The sequence below is a fragment of the Aquarana catesbeiana genome, linkage group LG04 (assembly GCF_042186555.1).
Source record: "Aquarana catesbeiana isolate 2022-GZ linkage group LG04, ASM4218655v1, whole genome shotgun sequence".
Classification (NCBI taxonomy): Eukaryota; Metazoa; Chordata; class Amphibia; order Anura; family Ranidae; genus Aquarana; species Aquarana catesbeiana.
Window position 1 is genome coordinate 311,283,834 of NC_133327.1, and position 25,596 is coordinate 311,309,429.

General features: G+C 43.8%; 1 protein-coding gene across 2 annotated transcripts in view; it reads left to right on the plus strand.

Annotated features, from left to right (window-relative positions):
* LOC141140046 (CD109 antigen-like) overlaps nucleotides 1-25,596 on the plus strand; it is a 343,299-nt gene that overhangs the window by 61,749 nt on the left and 255,954 nt on the right. For both annotated transcript variants that reach the window (XM_073626809.1, XM_073626808.1), the window contains one exon: nucleotides 24,292-24,331. In XM_073626809.1, coding sequence (XP_073482910.1) covers nucleotides 24,292-24,331 — 40 coding nt within the window. The remainder of the gene's footprint in view (nucleotides 1-24,291; nucleotides 24,332-25,596) is intronic.

Sequence of the window (25,596 nt, forward strand, 5' to 3'; positions counted from 1 at the left end):
AGGCGGTGGTGGTCCCACAAAACTGTAACCCCTCACAGACACTCTTGGTGGGCGCAGGAACAGGCCCTGCTGTGAAATATTAGATCAAAAATTGTAATTACATGCCCCTGTTAAACAGGGGCAGAAAAATTGGGCCTTAGGCGGTGGTGGTGACACAACACTGTAAAGCCTCACAGATACTCTTGTTGAGCGCAGGAACGGGCCCTGCTGTGAAATATTAGATCAAAAATTGTAATTACATGCCCCTGTTAAACAGGGGCAGAAAAATTGGGCCTTAGGCAGTGGTGGTGGTGGTTCCACAACACTGTAACCCCTCAGATACTCTTGGTGGGTGCAGGAATGGGCCCTGCTGTGAAATATTAGATCAAAAATTACAATACAGTGCAGCCGTAGTGCAGTTGCTATTACTTTTCTGGTGGTGTACACAGTACACAATACAGTGCAGCCGTAGTGCAGTTTCTACTACTTCTCTGGTGGTGTATACAGTACACAATACAGTACAGCCATAGTGCAGTTGCTACTACTTTTCTGGTGGTGTACACAGTACACAATACAGTGCAGCCGTAGTGCAGTTGCTACTACTTTTCTGGTGGTGTACACAGTACACAATACAGTGTAGTGCGGTGTTACAAAACAAAATATACATCATGTCCAGAAGGCCACCAAGGAGAGGCAGATGCTCACAGGCCACTAAAAGAGGGCAAGCAGGCTCTGTGTCTACATTCAACAGTGCTGGTCCTGGACGTGGTGCATCCTCTGCCAGTGGCCGTGGGGCACACTTGTCCTTTTTTTCTGCTGCTAGCTGTGTTATTGAGCCAGAACATGCAGAAGAGTTGGTGGAGTGGATAACAAAGCCGTTCTCATCCTCCTTATCCTGTCACCCAGGCTCAGAGTAGTTTTCCTTCCTATGCAGCTACCAAAGTGGCCTATTCCACTGGCTCCTTGTCCACAGTCTCTCCTTCCATAGCCCCACCATCATGCACAGAGGAGTCCCCCGAACTATTCGGCCACAGTGTCGGGTACATGCTGCTGGAGGATGCACAGCAATTTGAAGACTCTGATGTTGGTTCCCAGGTTGAGGAAGGGAGTGATGTGAGCCTAGAGAGAGGGGGTGCCCAAGAAGGACAAGAAACTGGCAGTCATGTTCCCCCAGCTGCAGCATAGTGCCAAGTTTGCTCCAGTGACGAGGAGGGAGGGGATGATGAGGTCACTGACTCTACTTGGGTGCCTGATAGAATAGAAGAGGAGGAGGCACAACTCCAACGAGGCAGGATGTCCTCTAGGGGGCAGCTTAAGTGCAGCCACCCTACTGCATCACAGGTGCAGGGCGCTGCTGACTCCCCGCTGATTTTGAAAAGATCCTTGGTGTGGGCCTTTTTTGGACACGTGTGCAGAAGATCGCACAGTTGCTGTTTGCAACCTATGTCTGAAGCGGATCAAGCGTGGCCACAACAGCAGCTGCTTGGGCACCACATGCTTGACCAGACATATGACGACCTCCCATGCAGTCTTTTTCCCGTATACTATATTTGAGATTTAATATCTCTCAGATATGATTTGGGTTAAATGAGAGTTCTTTGACCATGAGTGAAAGCTTTAACACAATAACAACATTTATTGGTGAGTAGTTGAAAGTCTATCTAATACACAACCATCTATCTATAGTCTACACCAAGGAAGAAAATATTAGGTTAAAATAAGAGAATTACATGAAGGAATACAGATTATATTCCTGAAAACATTAATCTACAAACATATTTAGTTACAAGTAAAATGCAGACCTTTCCCATAATTACCCTTTGCACCAAGGTTCGATTCTGATGGTTGCTCTCCCATAAAAGTGTGCGTTTCCCTCCCATCTAGTCTGTGTATATCATTACATGCTGATGCCTCATTGGTTGGCATAGCGTGCCTCTGATTGGTGAGCTTCCCTATTCCTGGTTAAGGACTGGCTACATCTCCAATCCCTATACTTTGCATAAGTCAGCCCCCTTTAATGCAAATTCTTGTGACTATTCTGAGCAGGAGCTTAACTTGAATTTTCACGGGAATTTAAGTATTGATTATGGGTTGGCCTCCCTTCATTGCATATCCCAGCATGGGATCCTTTGAAGTGAGTATGTGTAAAACAATGAGGTTTCGATCCCATTGTTTGTATACACAAACCTAGGCATTGACTTGTCTGGTCTACCAGAGATTTCTGTGAAGATAATATGTTCCGCCCTACATAGATAAAAGCTAAATTAAATATATTCATAATTCCTATATTTTACAGCTATTAATGTAGATTTCACATAAACTCATAAGGCAACAAGTCCATTGGCAACAGCACTTGAAAGACCCACATAAAAAAAAGGTGGACTTCTCCTTGCTCCTCATCTGGGATCTCCAACCCTACTACACCTCCAGTCCTGTCGAAAACCTGCACTGAGAGGAATGAAGGTATAGCAATAGGTGTCCCAAGTACTTGCAGCCAATCTGATTTTAGCAGGCAAATTTCCCTACCCCAGTTGCTAAACCGTAAAAAGAAATTCGGTCCCAGCCATCCACATGCTCAGCATCTGAATGCTAGCTTGGCCAAATGGCTAGCACTGCAACTACTGCTGGTAGACTCTGCCCCCTTTCATGAATTTGTGGAATGTGCTGTACCTCAGTTGCAGGTTCCAAAACGCCATTTCTTTTCATGGAAGGCCATTCCAGCTCTCTACCGGCACGTGGAAGGCAATGTTTTTGTCTTGTTGGACAGGGCGGTCAGCAGTAAGGTGTATATTACCACAGACTCATGGTCTAGCAGGCATGGGCAGGGATGTTACCTTTACTTCACGGCACACTGGGTAACTCTGCTGGCAGCTGGGAAGGATGCAGGACAGGGTTCAGTATTGTTGGAGCTTGTTCCACCACCACGCCTCCAAAATGCTAGCGGTGATTCTGCCACAGCTCTCTCCTCCACCCCCTCCTCTTCTTCTTCCTCTATGGCCTCTTCTGCAGATTTGTTCACTGAACCAGAGGTGCTCCATAAATGTTCAAGGGGCTACGCAAGCACTCAGACAAAAAGATGCGGTGCATGAGTTACATAGTTACATAGTAGGTGTGTCCATCAAGTCCAACCTATGTGTGTGATTATATGTCAGTATTACATTGTATATATGTTGCGGTCGTTCAGGGGCTTATCTAATAGTTTCTTGAATCTATCGATGCCCTCCGCTGAGACCACCGCCTGTAGAAGGGAATTCCACATCCTTGCCACTCTTACAGTAAAGAACCCTCTGTGTAGTTTAAGGTTTAACCACTGCTTAGGGGACAGAAGCCACACTGGGGCAGAGATTCTGTCAGCTCTACAGGGGCAGGCTCAGAGGTGGTTGATGCCACGCCAGCTTCAGCCAGCAATGGTTGTATGCACGAACCTTCTCTCCGCCCTCCGACAGGGACACTTGACCCATGTTCCATGTTTGGCACACATCCTGAATTTGGTGGTGCAGCTGTTCTTGAGCAGGTACCCAGGCTCACAAGATCTCCTGAGGCAGGCCAGAAAAGTCTGTGGTCATTTCCAATGGTCATACAATGCCAGTGCTTGGCTGGCTGACATTGAAAGGGAATGCAACCTGCCCACCAACCGCCTCATTTGTGACATGTCCTTCTTTTCTCCACGCCAGTGGCTATTGATCAAGGATGCATGCACTGTCCTGTCACAAGAGTATCTGTGAGGGGTTACAGTGTTGTGGCACCACCACCACCAAAGGCCCAATTTTTCTGCCCCTGTCCCAGCAGCAGAAAAAAAGGACAACTGTGCCCCACGGCCACCTGCAGAAGATGCACCATGTCAATGGCCAGCACTGTGGACTGTAGACACAGAGCTTGCTTGCCCTCTTTTAGTAGCCTGTGAGCGTCTGCCTCTGTGATGGATCAGAACACAATCTAATCTAAGTTGATGAAGTAAAATTAGAAAAATATATACATTAAACTATTTTTCAGAAAAAAAAAACTGATAATTAGCATGTGCGTATGTATTCACCCTCTTTGTTATGAAGCCTATAAAAAGCTCTGGTGCAACTAATTACCTTCAGAAGTCACATAATTAGTGAAATGATGTCCACCTGTGTGCAATCTAAGTGTCACATGATCTGTCATTACATATACACACCTTTTTGAAATGCCCCAGAGGCTGCAACACCCAAGCAAGAGGCAACACTAACCAAACACTGCCATGAAGACCAAGAAACTCTCTCTCCAAACAAGTAAGGGACAATGTTCTTGAGAAGTACAAGTCAGGGTTAGGTTATAAAAAAAATCCAAGTCTTTGATTATCCCTAGGAGCACCATCAAATCTATCATAACCAAATGGAAAGAACATGGCACAACAGCAAACCTGCCAAGAGACGGGGCACACACCAAAACTCACGGACCGGGCAAGGAGGGCATTAATCAGAGAGGCACCACAGAGACCTAAGGTAACCCTAGAGGAGCTGCAGAGTTCTACAACAGAGACTGGAGTATCTGTACATAGGATGAAAATAAGCCGTACGCTCCAAAGAGTTAGGCTTTATGGCCGAGTGGCCAGAAGAAAGCCATTACTTTCATCGAAAAACAAAATGGCACGTTTTGAGTTTGTGAAAAGGCATGTGGGAGACTCACAAAATGTATGGAGGAAGGTGCTCTGGTCTGATGAGACTAAAATTTAACTTTTTGTCCATCAAAGGAAATGCTATGTCTGGTGCAAACCCAACACATCACATCACCCAAAGAACACCATGCCCACAGTGAAACATGGTGGTGGCAGCATCATGCTGTGGGGATGTTTTTCAGCATTCGGGACTGGGAAACTGGTCAGAGTTGAGGGAAAGATGGATGGTGCTAAATACAGGGATATACTTGAGCAAAACCTGTATCACTCTGTGTGTGATTTGAGGCTAGGACAGAGGTTCACCTTCCAGCAGGACAATTACCCCAAACACACTGCTAAAGCAACACTTGAGTGGTTTAAGGGGAAACATGTAAATGTGTTAGGATGGCCTAGTCAAAGCACAGACCTCAATCCAATAGAAAATCTATGGTCAGACTTAAACATTGCTGTTCACAAGCGCAAACCATCCAACTTGAAGGAACTGGAGCAGTTTTGCAAGGAGGAATGGGCAAAAATCCCAGTGGTAAAATAGGGCAAACTCATAGAGACTTATCCAAAGTGACTTGGAGCTGTGATAGCCGTAAAAGGTGGCTCTACAAAGTATTGACTTTAGGGGGTTGAATAGTTATGCACATTGACTTTTTCTATTATTTTGTCCTATTTGTTGTTTGCTTCCCCAATAAAAAAAAAAATCATCTTCAAAGTTGTGGGCATGTTCTGTAAATTAAATGATGCAAATCCTCAATCCATGTTAATTCCAGGTTGTGAGGCAACAAAACACGGAAAATGCGAAGGGGGTGAATACTTTTGCAAGGCACTATATATATATATATATATATATATATATATATATATAAAAGACTGTCTGTGTATATATATATATATATATATATATACCTGTATATATATATATATATATATATACACACACTGCAGCTAACTGAATAACCTGCCTGCCAGAAGTATATTAGAAAAAGTACACCAGGAATGGCCTGCCGTCAGATATAGCTAAACTGTATGTGCAGTGGAGATATATATATATATATATATATATATATATATATATATATATATATATACATACAAGACTGTCTGTATATATATATATATTAAATACACTGCAGCTAACTGAATAACCTGCCTGCCTGCTCAATCTAAATGACACTCTCTCTCCGTCCATGCCAACAACACACTATATGGGGCCAACGTGCAGGCAGCCTTATATAGTGTGGGGTGTGGACTTAGTCCCCCTGAGCCATGATTGGCCAAAGGCACCCTGCCTTTGGCCAATTATGGCTCTCTTAGCTGAGGGTGCTGGGATTGGCCAAAGCATGCAGGTCACGGTGCATGCTTTGGCCAATCATCATACAGCAATGCACTGCGCTCCCACAGTGCATTATGGGCAGTTACACGCCACTCGAATTTGGCGCGAATGGCCCATAATGTTCGGTTTTTGACGAGTGGGCGAAGAGCCAATGTTCGAGTCGAACTCATGTTCGAACCCAAAAAGAAAGCTCATCCCTAGCCACCACCTTCTTCTATTCACAAATCATACATGTGTGTACTTATATAATTAGATAGTGCACTTCCACCTCTGTGCGGCAATACCGTGCTCACAGAACTCTCACCTCATTAAGGATTAATACAAGCCTTTTGATAATAAGGTAAATAAGTTTCCATGGTACTCCAATGATCTCCAATTTCCATGAATAGATACCCAGAGTAATATGGTACTGGTCCCTTTAAGACGCCTATGGTTCCCTGAGCTCCACTTCCGGCAGGCTGGGTGTTAACCATTAAGTAACCCCTCTACATATAACCCTGATTAGAGCTCAACAACCTCCCAACATTCTAGTAATAATACATGGAATATAAAGAATGAAGCTGCTGTGACTTTTGAATAGAATGGGAGTTTGTTAAGCTCTAATTAGGCTTTTTTTGTACAAGGCGTCACTTCCTACTCATCGCTAATCTCTGAACTCTGCATTACTTCCTTCTGATCCTTGACCTCTGCATTACTTACTGCTGATGTCTGAACTCTGCGTCACTTCCTACTGATCACTGATGATCACTGAACTCTGCATTACTTCGTACTGATCCCTGAGCTGTGCATCACTTACTGCTGATTTCAGAACTCTGCCTCAATTGCTACTGATCCCTGACCTTTACGTCACTTACTACTCACTTGTGAACTCTGCATCACATACTACTGATCTGTGAACTCTGCGTCGCTTATTACTGATCGCTGAACTCTGCGCCACTTACTACTTATCTCTGCTTCCCTTCTAGCAATAGCCAATTGTCAGCGCAATAAAAATGACATCCATTTTTTTCCTGCAGCGCACTTTCTTTTTCTTGTATTGGAGGGTCCAAATTATGATCCTACACACAAGCCCACTGCTTGCATAAAATGCCCCTTGACTGAATGAAAGAAATCTATGTACAAATGGACATTTTAGGGCTGCTAATTATAAATGTAGCGCTATACCTAATGGAGCCACTGATAAATTTGAGTCCTTTGCTCTTTCCTCGGTCCTAAACGGAGCCTCACTCCTGCTGACACCATCAAAGTACCTTGGACGGGGAGTCTCCTAGCAGTTACACAAGAAAGTTACACATGGATTGTGATAAAAAAAAATGGCATGGAAAAGATTCTGCCTGACAGGGAGCAAAGGGTTAACCCAGTTCAGCAACCTGCGGGCAGTGATCACGATGGCAGCTAAGGGATGTCATTTTGCAGCAATAAAGGGCACTGGTGTATTTGTCTCTGATAAAAGCCAATGCTGCAGAATGTTTTTAACCTTGAAATACTTGGCTGGCAACAAACTAACTGTAAATGGTAGCAATGATGTGTGGGTCAGCGATCCTCTCACCCAGTCCTTATGCGACAATCAGAGATGCGATGGGTGACCTGCGATGGGGGGGGGGACCCTTTAACTGAAGATGCGGCTGTAGTGGCTGCAACTCACACACTACTGCAGCTGAAAGGTCTCCCCGGAGCAGCCCTCTCTGCACAATGTTCGGCTTAACAGTCTTCTTCTCAGCATCCCCAGCTACTCTGTACACTCAGGTCCAGAACAGTGCGGCTTGGCACAAACTCTCACACACTCTTTCCATTTGCAAAGTCTCTCTCCAACTTACCCCATTTCTTCCAGGGCTTTTCCTTTTATAAGCATACAGAAAGGACCCTAGTAAAAACTACTCGGGAAAAAAGCAGTTACTATGGCAACAAAGGGTCGCAATAGGGACAAATTATAGTATAATAATTGTAGTCACCCTTGTCACCCTTGGACCACTCACCACAGTCTGGTGTTGTCAACGTAGTCAAACCAATCTAAGCATATAGAAAGGACCCTGGTAAAAACTGCCTGGGAAAGAAAACGGTTACTATGGCAACAAAAGGACTAATTATAAAGATACAAAATGTATTGAGTTCAAAAATTGACAGCTAAAAATATGTGCAGTATGGAAAGCAATATTGTTGCAACTTCACGTATACTAGATCGAGAATTAAAACACTACAATGGTGAAGTGTGGGAATAGACAAAAAACAAAAAGGACGCACAAAACATGACATGTAAACAAAAATTCCAGACGCCAAATAACCATTCACATAGAGACTGTCATGCAATAAATATTGCTTGATGGATATGATGAAAACAGTTGATATTTTCTGACAATCAGTATGTGTATGGTCCCCAGGGAAGTGGAGTCACTCATTGACCTAACCGATGCTGGTTTGGTGCAAGCTGACAGGTACTAGGTTCATTTCTGTTGGAGAGTCAATAATTGTGAAATCATGTGGTAACGATAATATCCTTATGTGATGACTTGTTGGAGCACTGGATCCAGATTTGAGTCCAATAGGTGAAAAATCAATGGGTAGAGTGATGTCCTTATTTTAAGGACTCTTAAGAACACTGGGTCCACTGGTTCCCCTCAGCTCCCACAGCACGATCCCTAAATCTGCCTAAAAATACCTGCCCGTCCCCCTCTTGCCGCCTACAGCATCCCCGGGTGTCCCCCGTCCTCCTGTTAACCGGATTGTAAATGAAAACTGGCACGGGCCTATACTCGGCCGCAACAAACCTCCTGGCCTAGCTGCAAATTGAGGCCCCAGCTTTGGCCTACGCAGATATCACGATCCGGATTAGGGCCTTGATACAACCGGCCCGACTCTCTTCTGCTGCCTGCAGCCCCATCAGGTGCCCCCCCACTCTTCCACGGACCGATCTGGGCCCCAGATTCGGCGCCTGATCCCACACGGCCTATGTCCGGCATAGCCGAAAATTGAGGCTCGGGTTGCGGCCTACACAGACAGCGTGATCCAGAACAGGGCTTCCACACACAGGCCTGCCTCCCTCTCCCAGCAGTCTGTATCCTCCTTGGAGGCAATCCGCTCACCTATGGACCGCTTTGTGAAGAAAACCGGTGCGCGCTCACACGTGACCACTACAAGCTATCCGGCCCAGTCCCAAATTGAGGCCCCAGTCTCGGCCTTCCCGGACGATACAGTGGACAACCCTGCCATGGAGGTGAGCGCTCACACTACACCTGCCTCCTCACTCCAGACCTCTCTCTCCCCGCACTCTGCCTCCTCCTCCCCGTACCTGGGGGACAGCAACACTGACCGTATAGCCCAGGCTGTAGCAGCTCTCCTGTCCCCCATGATAACTGCCTCAGTGGAAAAGGCGGTAGATGTGGTGATGAGACAAATCAAAGCACAATTGGGGGAACATTCCACTAGACTCAATGAGGTGGAACACCGCATATCAAGCCTGGAGGAAGAAGTCTATCAGGCGCAAGCCACCGAACAAGCACAAGATAAGACCAATCAATACATACTCCAAAAACTAGATGATTTGGAGAACAAATCCCGAAGGAGCAATTTAAGATTCGTGGGGGTACCGAAATCTTTACAGTCCTCAGCCCTTGCCGAATTCTGTACCAGACGTATCCCAGAGGCACTTGGTCTTCTTGGCCCTTGCACGGTCGAACGGGCCCACCGCATGGGTACCTTCACCCCTGACCACAAATCTTCCCGCCCGATCATCGCGAAGTACCTCAATTACAATGACAAGACCACCATCCTGAAAAAGTTCAGGCAAAACAGATCTCTCCAAACTGATGGTGTCAAAATTCTGATTTTCGCAGACTATTCTCTGGAGGTCTCAAAAAACAGGAAAGCATTCCAGCACATCTGCACAGCACTGTATCAGTGACAGATGAAGTTCACACTGGCCTTCCCTGCAACTCTCCACCTCAAAGCCCCCAATGGGGACCAACTATCCTTCCAGGACACCTCTGAGGCGGAAGCATTCCTGCGTACTCTGCAAGCTGATGCACACTCTGTCTCTCCGCCCAAAGCTTCCCCAAGCAACCAACCTCTGGATCAGCGAAGCCAGAGGAAAGACTCCCCGAAACGCTTCAGATTGTCTGGGCCTGTGCATCGCAACACCCCACGCTGATATGAAACTTCCCTAATAGCCATGTTTTCCTCATATGGACACAAGCGATACTCCTTTCCTGTTATCTAAGCCTACGCTTACTGCCTACTACTGCCTATTTAGCTTGTTACCAAGTGACTGTTTTTTTTTCTTTCTTTATTTTTTTTTCGGGTTCTGACATGTGTTTGTTGTTGCATCCTTCTGCACCTCCATTATTTTGCCTTTATTGCTCTGCACCTCCTCTTATAGCCTCAACCACGTCTCCATCACCCAGCGGATAGAGACTACACCTTTTATTCCAACCCTCACAACATCTTCACTAGAATTGATTATCTCTTCTGCACTGACAGTCTTATCCCAACGATCTCAGAGGCAATTATCCACGATATCGCCATATCAGACCACGCACCCATATCAACAGACACCCCTGACTTACATCCCACTCCCCGCCCATGATGCTTTCCTTCATACCTTCAAAATAACTCAGATTTTCAACGATACATGGAGGAAGCTTGGTCTGAATTTTCTGCAGCCAACTCCCACCATGCGGACAACCCGAACCTTTTCTGGGAAACTGGTAAAGCCTTCCTCAGAGGCCGCATCATCTCCTATGCTGCTTCTTTCAAGAGAAACACCCTGGCAAAATATAAAACAGTCAGTGCTAACCTGCGCTTGGCGCAACATGCTCTATATGCTAGGGATTCCCCTGAGAACAGAGAGCACTGGCAATTAGCAAAAAAGACATTTGACACATGGGCGGATACCCTAGAATGGACACACAAGGCCCAATTGGAAGCCACCCTCCATAAATTTGGCAATAAAGCCGGCAAATTACTAGCAAGACTCTGCAAAGGCCCGTTCAGCCCAACACACATCACCTCCCTATGGGACACTGTAGGCAACACAAAATCCTCACAACATGATATAAACAGAATTATGTTGCAATACTATTCCTCGCTCTATGCCACCGACCCCATTGACATGAACGCCGCCAAATCCTTACTAGATGAACAGTCCTTGCCCAACTGGAAACCCTAAATGCATCTCCCAGCCAGAAATATCCAAAGCCATTCGAAACCTAGCTCCCTCCAAGGCTTCGGGCCCTGATGGTTTTACAGGGGAATTTTACAAGACCCTACAATCTATAACTGAACCCGCTCTTCTCGCAGTCTATAGTAGCATATGGTCTGGTGGCCCCTATCTACCAACCGGAAATCAGGCCATCATTAAACTACTTTCAAAAAAAGGCAAAGATCCCCAGGAACCTGGCTCGTATCGACCCATCTCACTCCTAAACTTAGACGTAAAGATACTCTCCAAAACAGTGGCCTCCAGACAAGCCATTATTCCCTCTCTGATACACCCAGCCCAATCAGGTTTTGTGAAGGGCAGAACGGCTACCATAAACATTCGTAAAGTAATGTTGGCTCTAGAATGCCAAAAATAACCCGGGGGGGGGGCATGCCATCATCACCCTGGACGTGGAAAAAGCTTTCGACAATGTCAGTTTTGAATGGCTATCAATGGCCCTATCAACAATGGGCTTTGCAGGTCCTTTCACACGTCTCGTACATGCCATGTACGCCTCCCCCGTGGCCAGGTTGGTGGTGGCTGGCCTCCTCTCGGATGAATTCCGCCTGCATAAAGGCACAAGGCAGGGCTGCCCTCTATCCCCTCTCCTCTTCAATATTGCACTGGAACCCCTTTCTCGATATCTCACACAAAAAGCCCCACTACACGGAATCAAAATAGACACACAAGAACTCCGCACATCGCTCTTTGCCGACGACATCCTAATTTTTTCTGCCAACCCCTCCTCTGACATGTCCACCATCAAAACAGTTTTTGACAAATTCAGACTCTGTTCGGGCCTTCACATTAACTACAGCAAGAGCGAAATCCTCCCCATAGGAACTCTATCTGTACCTCCCTGGGCTCATCACTCACCTTTCTCAGTAGCCAACTCCTACATAATGTATCTCAGTATTAAGATAGGGAAATTGCTTTCTTCCATCTATCACCTTAACTATCCACCACTGATCAAAAAAATGACTCAAGAATTGGGTAACTGGATGGATCTGCCTCTTTCGCTCCTGGGAAGATGTCACCTAGTAAATGGTCAGTTTTGCTCGATTACTATATCCGCTCCAAACGATCCCCCTGCTTCTGAAACACAAAGATACCTCAACCCTAAACAAAGCCATCTCCAAATTTCTATGGCACAACAAGAGGCCGTGTATAGCCTTTGCAAAACTCTATCTTCGCAGACGCGAAGGACGTATCAGCCTGGCGGATATTAGAGCATATAACCTTTCTTGCCTATTGAGGGTAGGTTTAGACTGGATATTGCAATTCTCTTGATATTCCAACTATTCCCTGGAATCCTCGATGGTCCACCCCTACTCCTTGGTGGCCCTTCTTCACTGCAAATGGAAATCTACTCCTCCACCCATACAACACAATCTCCTTCTCAGAAATACAGCCATAGCTTGGAGGGAAATTAGAAAAGCGCTAAAACTATCACCCTTTGTGTTCAGGTATCACCCGATTCAAGGAAACCCTTGCTTCCCACCGGGGCTGAAACACAAACCTTTTTCTATCTGGTGACAAAAAGGCCTCACAAACTTTTCCACCCTATGCAACATGGAATCGGGATGACCTCATAAATTCTCTGTCATTGCAGAAGCATTCTCCCTCCCTCAATCCCATGCCTTACACTATGCACAATGCATCAGTTTCCTAGCAGATTCATGCAGAGAAGAACGTAAGAGGTTTCAGACATCCTTCGCAGACCTGCTATTACAAGGTGACTCTTATAAAATCTCAAATATATATAAACCTTTCTTGTTAAAAACTACTCCCTCACTTGCTTCCTCGTCAGTTGCCAACTGGGGTAAAGTGTTTCCTGACTCAGACATAGTGGAAAAGATCCTTCAAGGATATAACAAAACTCAACAGCTGATCCCCAACAAGATCTGGAGGGAAACTCAACTAAAGATCCTACACCGCGCTTACATACCTTTCCTCTCAGAAGAGACTGCCCAAGGTACGGCCTGCTGCCCCATGTGTTACCAGCCGAAACCATCCCTTTGCCACCGGTTTTGGGCATGCACCTCTATTTCCTTGTTCTGGAACCAAGCCATCTCCTACATCTTCGATATAACGCTGCTAAAAATACCTAAAGACCCCTTACTCCTCATCTTCGGATACTGGGATGCCCAACTGTTACCGTGGTCCCCAACCACTCGCCCCTTCTATAAAGACTAGGTTTTGATCAGTCTCTTACTAGCCAGGAGACTAATTCTAAAAAACTGGATCTCTTCACACCGCCCTCAGATCTTACAACTCAAACGGGAGCTTCTAAACCTGCTCTACAAGGACAAACTCAACACTGATTTTACACAAGAAATCTCCTACGCACGTTTCTACTCCAGATGGTGGGCTTTCATGCAATTGACCTTGTCACAAGAGGAACTGCAACATTTCGAAAATTCTTCGTTCTCCTACCATGAGTCTCCCACGACCACTTCTGAGGAGGAAGTTCCTTATGCCTTTAGCCCAACGCATGTGGTACCAAATGCTCTTACTGTCATCCAACATGACCACCCTCTCTCCCAGCCGTCTACTTCAACCAATTCCACTTCTCATGAGGGCACATAGCCCATGCATGGAACCCAGCCCTAGAGGCTTTTTCCCTCTTCATCTCTTGCTAATTATCTCTCTCTTCTTTGGTCAATGTAATGGTGTTTTGCTCCCCCCTCCACCTTTCCTCCTTCCCCCATCCCTGTATTTTTGTTACCACCAGTAGCTCGCTGGGGGCCCCCAGTGTTGATCCATCCAGTTATCTCTACATGGTTATTGTATTTGTGATACCTGTTATCTCATACCTGAGATATTTGTCTCCATCCATGTTTGCAAATGCTTAGTCTACTGGTTTCTGTATACTGTCACGAGAATATAATGTTATGAGAAAACTGTATATCCATTATTGTGATACCCTGTATTGACTTATCTTTTTCAATAAATTCTATTGGAAAAAAAAAAGACAAGAATGTCCACCAGATGGCAGCAAATGATATCTTGTAGCTAATACACAAGCATGGGTGACCCTTTACAAACAAAGCCGCTGTTGATTTGCTTGATAAAGATATATGCAAACTTGACAACTATGAAGTGCAGCTGAAAAAAAAGCATTATGTTGACAATGTAGCAAGCTTCAGCATCTCAGCTGACCTGATATTTAATATCTCTCTCTCTCATCCACTCTGTATGCACCAGTATACTGTATCTCCCTATATGTACTGTTCTGTCCTTGCTAGATTTTACCTTTGACACAAAACAGACAAATTTTCCAGCACACTTACCAGCAAGTCTGCAAAAAACAATAACAAATTGACCCTGTCTAATAATTCCCGTTAAAGAGGTTTTAGTTGCACACATTTGCAAATATACAGAAAGCGGAAGCAACAGTGTCTTCGTCAAGGCTCGTTTGTGTACTGTGGTCCTAACTTAGAATTTTTGTAATTCTCCAAGTTGGAGCATATACAGCAGTAGATAAATTAAGGGTAGGTTTGCCTAAAGGAAGCCCATCCCTCCTTAAAGGCACAGTGGAGTATCCTGTGGCAACAACGGAAGGGGTAAGGGGAAATAACAATGTAAAAGTAGTTATGCAGCATTTCGCATAGTGAAAACACTTGTGGAAAAGAAAAAAAAAATAGCAAAAGCTTAGAAATAAATAACTACTTACAAAGGTGGGGAGACTGGCACCTGACCAATTAAATAGCCATACAGCGTCAGTACTCTAATACAATTTAATTCAAAGCATAAATATACTGTATATTTCTACAATTTGACTAACTAATACCCTGATACTATCTAAAACCATAAACATAAAAGTAAATGTTTCAGATTAGCTGGAGCAAGATAGTCTTGGGTACCTGTAAAGAAACCAGCGTTAGTCCAAACAAAAATATATTCTGGAACTTTACCTCTGAGGAGGTAACCCTCCAACAAATCAATTCAGCAGCCTATCCTAAGCCCTAATTTATAAGTACTAACAATATCCCCAAAGTCTATAGGTCCCTTCCCATACTTAAATTCCACAATCCTGTCACTAATTGCCTGAGCCAACTGAAAGCCCAAAGCCGGCAAATTGTTCTTGACTTGATGTCTATCCCAGAGCCCTGAAACAAAACAGAGAGACAGGCATCCTAACTAACTGAATGTATCTTGTGCTGAAAATCCAGAGTCCTGGTTCTGTAACTCCCTAGGTTCCAAACCATGGAACACAGGAAGTAAGAAGAGAAAACTGTGTAACTTCTAAGAATCATCAGATCATCATGCCAGAAGAACATAAATCCTTCTCAGCATTCTGTGAAAACGTGGGCAGTCTCCTCCCACTACTTGCCAACCAAATTCATTTAAAAGAGAAGTTGGGCTTTAAAAAAAAAAAAAAAATCACACTTACATAGGTAGATGCAGCATCACTTCAATGCTGCATCTGTTCCCCGCCAGCTGTATCGCTTAGTTCTCAGAGCTTCAGGAGCAAAGGGTTGGTCACTGCTCTCTGCTCTGCCCCCCCCCCCCACACTCACTGGAGAGCTGGGCTGAGAGGTTGAGCTGGGTGCTGGTCCAGGCATGTGGACAGAACCCAACTTTATTGTCACGATCTTGCCTGAGCCTGGACCAGCTCTGTGACTTCAGCTGAAGGCAGGCTTCAGCCCGCTGTCTGCTGAAAATGGGTCACAGGAGTGCAGAATTAGCTGCACTCCTGTGATTCACAGGAGAGGTACAGCCAAACAAGCTTTGGCTGTACTTCTCCTTTAACAATGTTCAGTCACCCATTGAGTGGACAGAGTTTCGTCCTACAAGTAACATAGGACCCTTGTGTATGTGACCAGTCAATTCTGAATACAATAGATACTAAGATCAACAGCAGCAGTAGAATTGGGACTTAGCGATACACAACTGTGAGCCATGTGTAAAAAGGAGTCAACCTGACCCCAGCCTACCAGTAGAAAGTTGGTTTAGGGACTTGGGATATCGTTCTATCTGGGTCCCCGGCCTTTTTGATAACTACCTTGTCCTTGTATATGAATCAGCCCAAGCTCCAACTTCTTTTGATACTCAAGAACTTGTCCCAGAATCTGTTAGCTTCTGAATGACGATGGGACTTTGGCACATTGAGAAATCCTCAAATCTCCTTGTTACATCCCTCTTAGTGCTTTGACTTCTTCCATCACTGCTGGGGGGCACATATGGGTACTTGTACCCAAGTTCCAGGGCTACTTTTCTTTTTACAATCTGCTGTAGCCTGGAAAACCTAGGAAGTTCATCTTTGGCCCGTGTGCCTAGCAGGATATAAATATTGGTGGCCCTTTTTATGAGCTTGTGGTGGACCTCACTCTGAGCAACTGTTCTATCCTAAGTACACAGATAGAAATGGCTGCAAGGGCTGGGACAGTGATAATAATGGAGGTTTTTAGCTACCCAGAAATTGAGTGGAGTAATGGCACTGCTGGAACAGTTAAAGGGCAAAAATGTATAAACCTATTACAAGACAATTTTATAGTCTAGTTTATTGAGGCTCCGACTAGGAATGATGCTTTGCTGGACCTGGTATTCTCAAGTCATGCAGAGCTTATTACCAATATTCATACATATTCATATATAGCAGTGACCATAAAACGATTTTGTTTCTTGTTAGCTGTAAGCAACAAACACATACAGGAAATATAAAAACACTTAACTTTAAGAGATCAGATTTTCTAAGGATGAGGGCTGCTCTCCAAGACTTACACTGGGAGGGAATATTGGCATTGATAAACACAGAACAGAAATGGGAGTTCTTCAAAAAGACTATATGCAAACTCACAAAGTATATTCCCATGGGCAATACGTTTAAAAGACTAAAAATAAAACCTATCTGGCTCACGGCCAAAACTAAAAAAGCTATAAATAATAAGATAAGAGCTTTTAAAAAATAGAAAAATGAAGGAACACTATCATCGTTAAATGTTACAAAGAATATAACAGAATATGTAAAAAGGAAATCAAGGACACAAAAATTCATAACGAACGACAGATTGCAATAGATAGAACAAACCCCAAAAAATTCTTAAAATAGATTAATAGTAAAAAGGTCAGATCTGAACATGTAGGTCCTTTACACAATAATCTGGAGTGGGTCACTGGGGACAAAGAGAAGGCAAAGCTCAGCTATGAGGAAAGATTAGAGAAACTGAATTTATTCTCTCTTGAGAAGAGGAGATTAACCACTTAATAACCGGCCCATAGCCAAATGACGGCTACAGGGCGGTTTTTTAACTCTGGGAGGGCGTACAGTGACGTCCTCCCAGAATTCCGCTCTTGTGCGCCCCCTGGGGCGCGCACCCGAGAACATCCGTGACCCCGTAAATGGCCACTGATCGCGGCCGTTTACCATGTGATCGCTCCGTCAAATGACGGAGCAATCACATGTAAACAAACCAGCGTCATCTTATGACGCCGGTTCCTCTCTCCACTCTGTGTACCGATCTGTACACTGTGAGCGGAGAGGGGGAGGGATCGGATGGCAGCAGCACTGTGGGCTGGATGTGTAGTGCCCACAGCACTGCTGACAACTGCCATCCATCCATGCTCAGCCATCCCTCAATGCTCTGCAATACCCTGCACTACTCTGCAATGCCCTGCAATACTGTGCAATACTCTGCAATACCCCACAATACTGTGCAATACTGTGCAATACCCCACAATACTGTGCAATACTCTGCAATACCCCACAATACTCTGCAATACCCCACAATACTGTGCAATACTCTGCAATACCCCGCAATACTGTGCAATACTCTGCAATACCCTGAAATACTCTGCAATACCCTGAAATACTCTGCAATACCCCACAATACTCTGCAATACTCTGCAATACCCCGCAATACTCTGCAATACCCCACAATACTGTGCAATACCCTGCAATACCCCGCAATACTCTGCAATACCCCGCAATACTCTGCAATACTCTGCAATACCCCGCAATACTCTGCAATACCCCGCAATACTCTGCAATACCCTGCAATACTCTTCAATACCCCACAATACTGTGCAATACTCTGCAATACCCCATAATACTCTGCAATACCCTACAATACTCTGCAATACCGCGCAATACTCTGCAATACCCTGCAATACCCTGCAATACTCTGCAATACCCCGCAATACTCTGCCATACCCTGCAATACCCCGCAATACTCTGCCATACTCTGCAATACTCAGTGATACCCAGTCATACTCTGCCATACCCAGCCATACCCAGTCATACTCGGCAATACCCTGCCATACTCTTCAATACCCCGCCATACTCTGCAATACCCCGCAATACTCTGCAATACTCTGCCATACCCTGCCATACCCAGCCATACTCTGCAATACTCCGTGATACCCAGCCATACTCTGCCATACCCAGTCATACTCGGCGATACCCTGCAATACCCTGCCATACCCAGCTATACCCGGCCATGCTCAGCCATACTCCACCATGCTCAGCTACACTCGGCTGTACTCGGCCTCTGTATGTGGCCAGGCTGTGGAAGTCTCACACGTGTGGTATCGCCGTACTCAGGAGGAGTAGGAGAATCTATTTTGGGGTGTCATTTTTGGTATGTACATGCTATGTGTTAGAAATATTGTATAAATGGACAACTTTGTGTTAAAAAAAAAATGCGTTTTAACCACTTCCCACTTCATACGACGTTCTTGACTTTGTGCGGGGATATCTGAATGATGCCTGCAGCTACAGGCATCATTCAGATATCAGCTTTTTCAGCCAGCGATTCCCTACACCATAGGAACAATCATAGCAGCTGTTCCACTGCTCGATCGTTCTTACGGGAGGCGAGAGGGGACGCCCCCCCTCCCGCCGCCCTCCGGTGCTTCTACCGACTCACCGCTACGATCGAATTTTTTTTATTTCAGGCTTCCCAGCCTAGAGGTAAGATGTGGGGTCTTATTGACCCCATATCTCACTGTAAAGAGGACCTGTCATGCCATATTCCTATTACAAGGGATGTTTACATTCCTTGTAATAGGAATAAAAGTGATCAAAAAAATTTTTTTGTAAAAAAGCATCAAATTAAAATAAATAAAGTAGAATGAACAATAAAAAAATAAATAAAATTTAAAGCGCCCCTGTCCCCGTGTGCTCGCATGCAGAAGTGAACGCATACGTAAGTCCAGCCCACATATGAAAACGGTGTTCAAACCACACATGTGAGGTATTGCTGCGGTCGGTAGAGCAAGAGCAATAATTTTGGCCCTAGACCTCCTCTGTAACTCAAAACATGTAACCAGTAAAAAATTTTAAAGCGCCGCCTATGGGGATTTTGAAGTAGCGCCATTCCACAAGCGTGTGCAATTTTGAAAGGTGACATGTTGGGTATCTATTTACTCGGCGTAACTTCATCTTTCACATTATGCAAAAACATTGGGCTAAATTTACTGTTTTGCGCAAATACCGTGCAAGATAAAAAGTTGCAATGACCGCCATTGTATTCTCTAGGGTCTTTGCTAAAAAAAACATATATAATGTTTTGGGGTTCTATGTAATTTTCTAGCAAATAAATGACGATCTTTACATGTACACCTGAAGGTGCATGTTGCGCCTCTGTATGTGGCCAGGCTGTGTAAAAGTCTCACACATGTGGTATCACCATACACAGGAGTAATAGCAGAATGTGTTTTGGGGTGTAATTTGTGGTATGCATATGCTGCGTTTGAGAAATAACCTGCTAATATGACAATTTTGTGAAAAAAAAAACTTGATTTTGCAAAGAATTGTGGGAAAAAATTACAACTTCAAAAAACTCACCATGCATCTTTCTAAATACCTTGGAATGTATTCTTTCCAAAAAGGGGTCATTTGGGGGGTATTTGTACTTTTCTGGCATGTTAGGGTCTCAAGAAATTAGATAGGCCGTCAGTACTTCAGGTGTGACCAATTTTCAGATATTGGCACCGTAGCTTTTGGACTCTATAACTTTCACAAAGACCAAATAATATCCACCAATTTGGGTTATTTTTTACCAAAGATATGTAGCGGTATAAATTTTGGCCAAAATATACGAAGAAGAATTACTAATTTGCAAAATTTTATAACAGAAATGAAGAAAAATGCATTTTTTTAACAGATTTTTTGGTCTTTTTCCTTTTATAGCGCAAAAAATAAAGAACCCAGCGGTGATTAAATACCACCAAAAGAAAGCTCTATTTGTGTGAAAAAAAGGACAAAAATGTCATATAGATACAGTGTTGCTTGACTGAGTAATTGTCATTCAAAATGTGAGAGCACCAAAAGCTGAAAATTGGTCTGGTTATTAAGGGGGTTTAAGTGCCCAGTGGTCAAGTGGTTAAGGGGGATATGATCAACATGTACAAATATATAAGTGGTCCATATAGTGAACGTGATGTTGAGTAATTCACTTCAAGGCCATCACAGAGGACAAGGGGGCACTCTTTACGTCTAGAGGAAAAGAGATTTCTTCTCCATATACGGAAAGGTTTTTTCACTGTAAGAGCTGTGAAAATGTGGAATATACTACCTCCAGAGGTGGTCCTGGCCAGCTCAGTAGATTGCTTTAAAAAAAATTCTGGATTCTTTCCTAAATGTACATAATATAACTGCATACTAACATGTATAGGTAAAGTTGATCCAGGGAATATCTGATTGCCTCTCGGGGGAGCAGGAAGGAATTTTTTCCCCTGCTGTAGCATATCGGATTATGCTTTGCTGGGGTTTTTCGCCTTCCTCTGGATCAACTGTGGGTATAGGATTGTGTATATAGGAATATATGATTGTTTTTTTTTATTGGTTGAACTAGATGGACTTGTGTCTTTTTTCAACCTAATTATGTAACTATGTCAGTGTGAGGAGGTGACAGATCCATCCTGCGGTCCTGAATCTCTTGGCTTAACTGCAGCCTTTGTGTACATTGCAACCCCCGGCGATCGTGTTCCTGGTCTGCTAAATCAGGATCATCTGCCTGTATGGGCAATGTCCCTCATCCTCCAGCACTTTCTTCCTCACTGTTAATGGCCTGTGCTGTGTCTCTGTAATCCTGGTGGTCACCCAGGACCACCCCCCTGAGGTGCCCCACTCACTCATGTCCTCCTCACTTGGATCCCTACTGAAATTTGATGTTTCCAGGTCAGTCTCTGGATAACTCCTCTGATCTCTCAGCTCCTGTGACCCAGTCTCCCCCAGAGGCTCTTTCAGGGGACTGGACACTGGTACCACTAAAGCTGCAGGTTTCTCTGTAGTTTCCTCTCCAGTGGCTACATTCTTGATGCTCCTGAACTCACTGGGATAGAACTCTGCTGGTGGCTGTATACATAGTCCCTGGTCCTCCGCCCCAGTCTGGGAAGTCATTTTCCCCTGATTTTTTCATCAGTAGAAAGGAAGCCCACAACTGTACTCACATTTCCATCTGACAGCTCTGATCCAGTGGCCTCTGTGCAGAAACCTGTGCTCCACTCTACGTTGTAGACAATAGGGGGCAAGCCGCAGAGTAGTAGCTTGAATAGTGGATAGACACATCAGCTTCACATTCTCACAAACGCTGTTGGTGTCTGGCATATTCCACACACACAGTCTTGCCTCCCTGGACAGTGCCCAACTGTACACCTGTATCAGTGAGATGCTTTAATTTCTTGGCCGCCCGGCTCAGTCCCTCCACTGCCATACTTGTGCTCTGAAGTGACCAGCCCGAGTAAAGGAGTGGCATGTGCCCCATTATCTTGGTGCTCCTCATATGTGCAGGGTGTATGTCTCTTCCAGAATCCAGTCCACAACTCTACTCCCTTCACTGGAACTTAATGGTGCTGCTTCTCCTGCGCCACTGTTTAACCCCTTTCTGTCCAAGCGACTGGCAGAGGAATTCACTGCAATAGGTGCACTCTGTACTGACATGGTTGGTAGCAATCGCCTCTCCCCACATGAACATGCAAATGTGACTGACTGTGGATTCACATATTCGTGTTTCCTCAACAGCTACCAGTAGCAATGGCTGCCTGCACAAGGTAGGAGTCCAGGACCGAGGCCCCACAGACCGAGGTAGCACAGACCCCAGACAATCTTGCAGTTTTCCCACAGATTCTATTTCCTATTGGGTACATGGCAGCCAAGCACACTGCGGCTCCACAGTCTCACACTCAATAACCAGGCAGTGAATGCCTTTTTTGAAGTTCCATGCTAGTTAAACTTGGCTGGGGTGTAGGGTGAGCCTTGGGATAATCCAAATTATGTGCAAAATGTGACAGAGGACACTCTCTGGCTATCACTAGACTCTTCAGGGTGAATCCCCATTAGTACTAGGTGCAGGTGTACACAAAGCTCAGGAAACTCTAGTTATAGAAGCAGTCCTAAGCCTGCAACTCTGGAACATTCTCTCCAAGGGTTAAACAACAGCAGTCACTAGTATCTCTCTCTCTTTCTGGCCCCTACGCACTGTGTCCCCTGTGTATTTGGATGCCTTTCTCCAGTACCAGCTAGATTATGTACTATGAGCCTCCAGGACAGATCCTCAGTGGACTTCCTCCAAACTGTTCTCAGTACATTTAGAGATAGGCCCCAAGCTCTCCCTGAGCTGGGACCTTGATGAACTCCTGTGAACTTCTCCAGGCTGGGTCTTCTCTTCTAAAAAAAGGCCCCCGGCTGTTCCAGGCTCTAGCCTATTTATACAGACCTCAGCCCCCCCCACTGGCTATTCTTCTCCCCAGGAATTGGCAGAGGCTGTGTGAATATGTACGTCCAGGTTCTGCTTCTTCTAGCCTATTTAATTCTAGAACTCAATAGAAAACAGGGAGGGGGTAGTATAGGTGTGTGTGTCTTTTGGAATTTAGTTCTGCAACTGAACTTCCTTAATCATTTATGATATCATATTCTGTGCAATGTTATAACTGATAAAATTAGTGAAACAAGCTAACTAAAACATGAAGATGCATTTCTTTCTTTATGAGTAGAGCTGAGAGAAAAGCCAAATATGGGGGTACAAAGGCATGTGGTAGTGATAAGGAAGTGAGTAGAAAATATATTTAACATTAACAGCTGATCGAATTTTGAGTGAAATGAATAGTTTTGAAACAATATGGAGCATTTCTTTAGCTATGGTTCATAGTGTACATCAAAAGACACTAGAGCAAAACAATCAACCAAGTCCATCTGCCTTTGCTTCATGGATAAGGTTAAACTTAGGTTACAATAACTGGCAAAAGTCACAGATGGATAGAAGATGTGATCCTGCACACCTTTTTCCAAAATGTTCAAAATTGGTAGCAGATGTGAGGTTCACGGAGAGACAGTTTAAATATATTGAATTTGTTTAAGTATTTATTACACTTTCAACTTAGTTTATAAATAACAGTATATCTCACGATGGACTTTTTATGCTGCATAGAGTAACAAGAAAATATTTTTATATATATAGCGTTACACTATGGACCATTGCTTGACTGACTGCCAGCCAATACCTTACATGGAATAATGTTAGTTTTCTGGACAATAGTGAGTTTAGTAGAATCATATGCTTTAAACATACATCTGTGCCCCCAGTTTAGGAATCAGTTGCAAATTTCAGGTCCTGGCTTTCAGCTCTGCAGCTGTCCAGAATTAGTACCTGGCCCAGTATATGTCAGTGGGGATTTCCGGTTAATTAGCTGTAGAGTAGTGCTCAAAGAGTGGAACAGTGCTTAGAGCTGAATTTTGCAACTGAAGATCTCTGGATTGAGGGCATTGGGGTAGTAATAAAGCTTGCTATTACAGTCACCTCTCCCTAATCGAGATATCTTGCATTTCTAGAGTTTTTCTTTTTTGACTCTACATTTTTTGGTAAATGCAGCATTTTGTGGAGCTGATTACTCTCCCCCGCATTCGTGTAAAAGGAGGCTAAAGCTTATAAGTAGAGGCTAATAATAATTCCCTTCAGCAGATAACAAGGAGTAGTGCACAAAGAATGAAAAAGTCTAAATAGCTTACTTTTAATTACTTTTTCTATTTTTTCTAGTTCAAATGTTTCCACTACTGCTTGATCAGTAAAACATGGTGGAAAAATTGATAATCTTTTTTTTCAGTTGATTTATTACTAAAAATTACCTTCATCAGATATAGCACAGTATAAAACTCTGACAAGTAAATTATACAAATCTGACCTGTTTTTATTTTTTATTTTTTTTCAGAATCAACCTTATTATCAAACTTTTACAGTAACCCAGTATGGTAAGCATATTTGTAATATAAAATATATTGTTATATGAGTGAGTTACACCAAGTAATTCATGTATGTCCCTATTAATTTCAGTGAAAAAAAAATATTTTTTTATAAATAGCATTTTTTTTTTAAATTTCATAAAATACTGTTTACTTAATTTGATCTTCCTTTTTTGAATCTTGGTGCTCAGATCTTCTCCAGCCTCTTTCAGCTGCTTTCTGTCTACATGCACTTGCTCCAACATTGGTTGCACATTCTTGCACAGGATGGATTGTGGACCATACTTGCACAATGTATGTCAGCCCAGCCACTTGTAGTCTAAACTTGGTGCATATGTAACAGTGTGACAACACGATGTAGCTGGCTTTAGTCTGTTAAAACAGTGCCTCCCTCAAGAATCAGAAGTATAAAAATAATGAAAATGTTTCTAAAAACTTTAAAGTGAATCATGCATGTTAATGCAATGGGTTAATTTAACTGCCACCCTCTCCAGCGGCTCAAGCTCACATTTCATTAGCTTCATCTATTGGGAACATATGGCTAAAGCTATCTATACACTGAGCAAATGTCAGCCAATTCCTGATGAACCAGACAAATTTTGCTCAGTAACTGATCCTGCTCTGTTCAACAAATGTAGATTTCTTTTATTAACCTTTGTTGAAGGAGCCTGCTCGAATATCTTGCTTGAACAGTGGCAGCATGCAATCAGATGCAGCCACTGTATGGATAGTCTGAAGTTGCTACTGGCTGAAATCTGCTTTATTATTTTTGTTCGGACTTCAGGCTGAACAAAAAAAATTAAAAAATAAAACAGTGTATGGTCAACTTTATTACCCTTCCTCCCACATGCTGACGTTTGATGACTAGTCATTTAGGCAGCCAAGTCTGTCACATGGGGGTAGTAAGAGGATCCTCAGCCTGTGTAAGTTTGAGGTGGACTGTAGGGAAGGTAAGTATATATTACAGCAGGTCAGGGTAGATTTTATACCTTCTGACTTGACTTACATTGGATGTCAAATGTTTTAAGTTACATAGATAAGACTTTAAAAATGACCCCAATGGGCCCTGATGCATATACAGATTTCTAATCTGTGAAAAATGATACATTTAAAACTCAGATAAAAACACAGCAGTCATTAACCTAAAACGTGTCTAAATCATTATGTGGTTTCACATGCTCCTGTAATGTCAAAAAGTTTATTTCTTTTACTTTATTGTGTTCTGTTTTCAATTAAATCACACGAGCAGGGCATATCCATAGAAAATTCCTGTC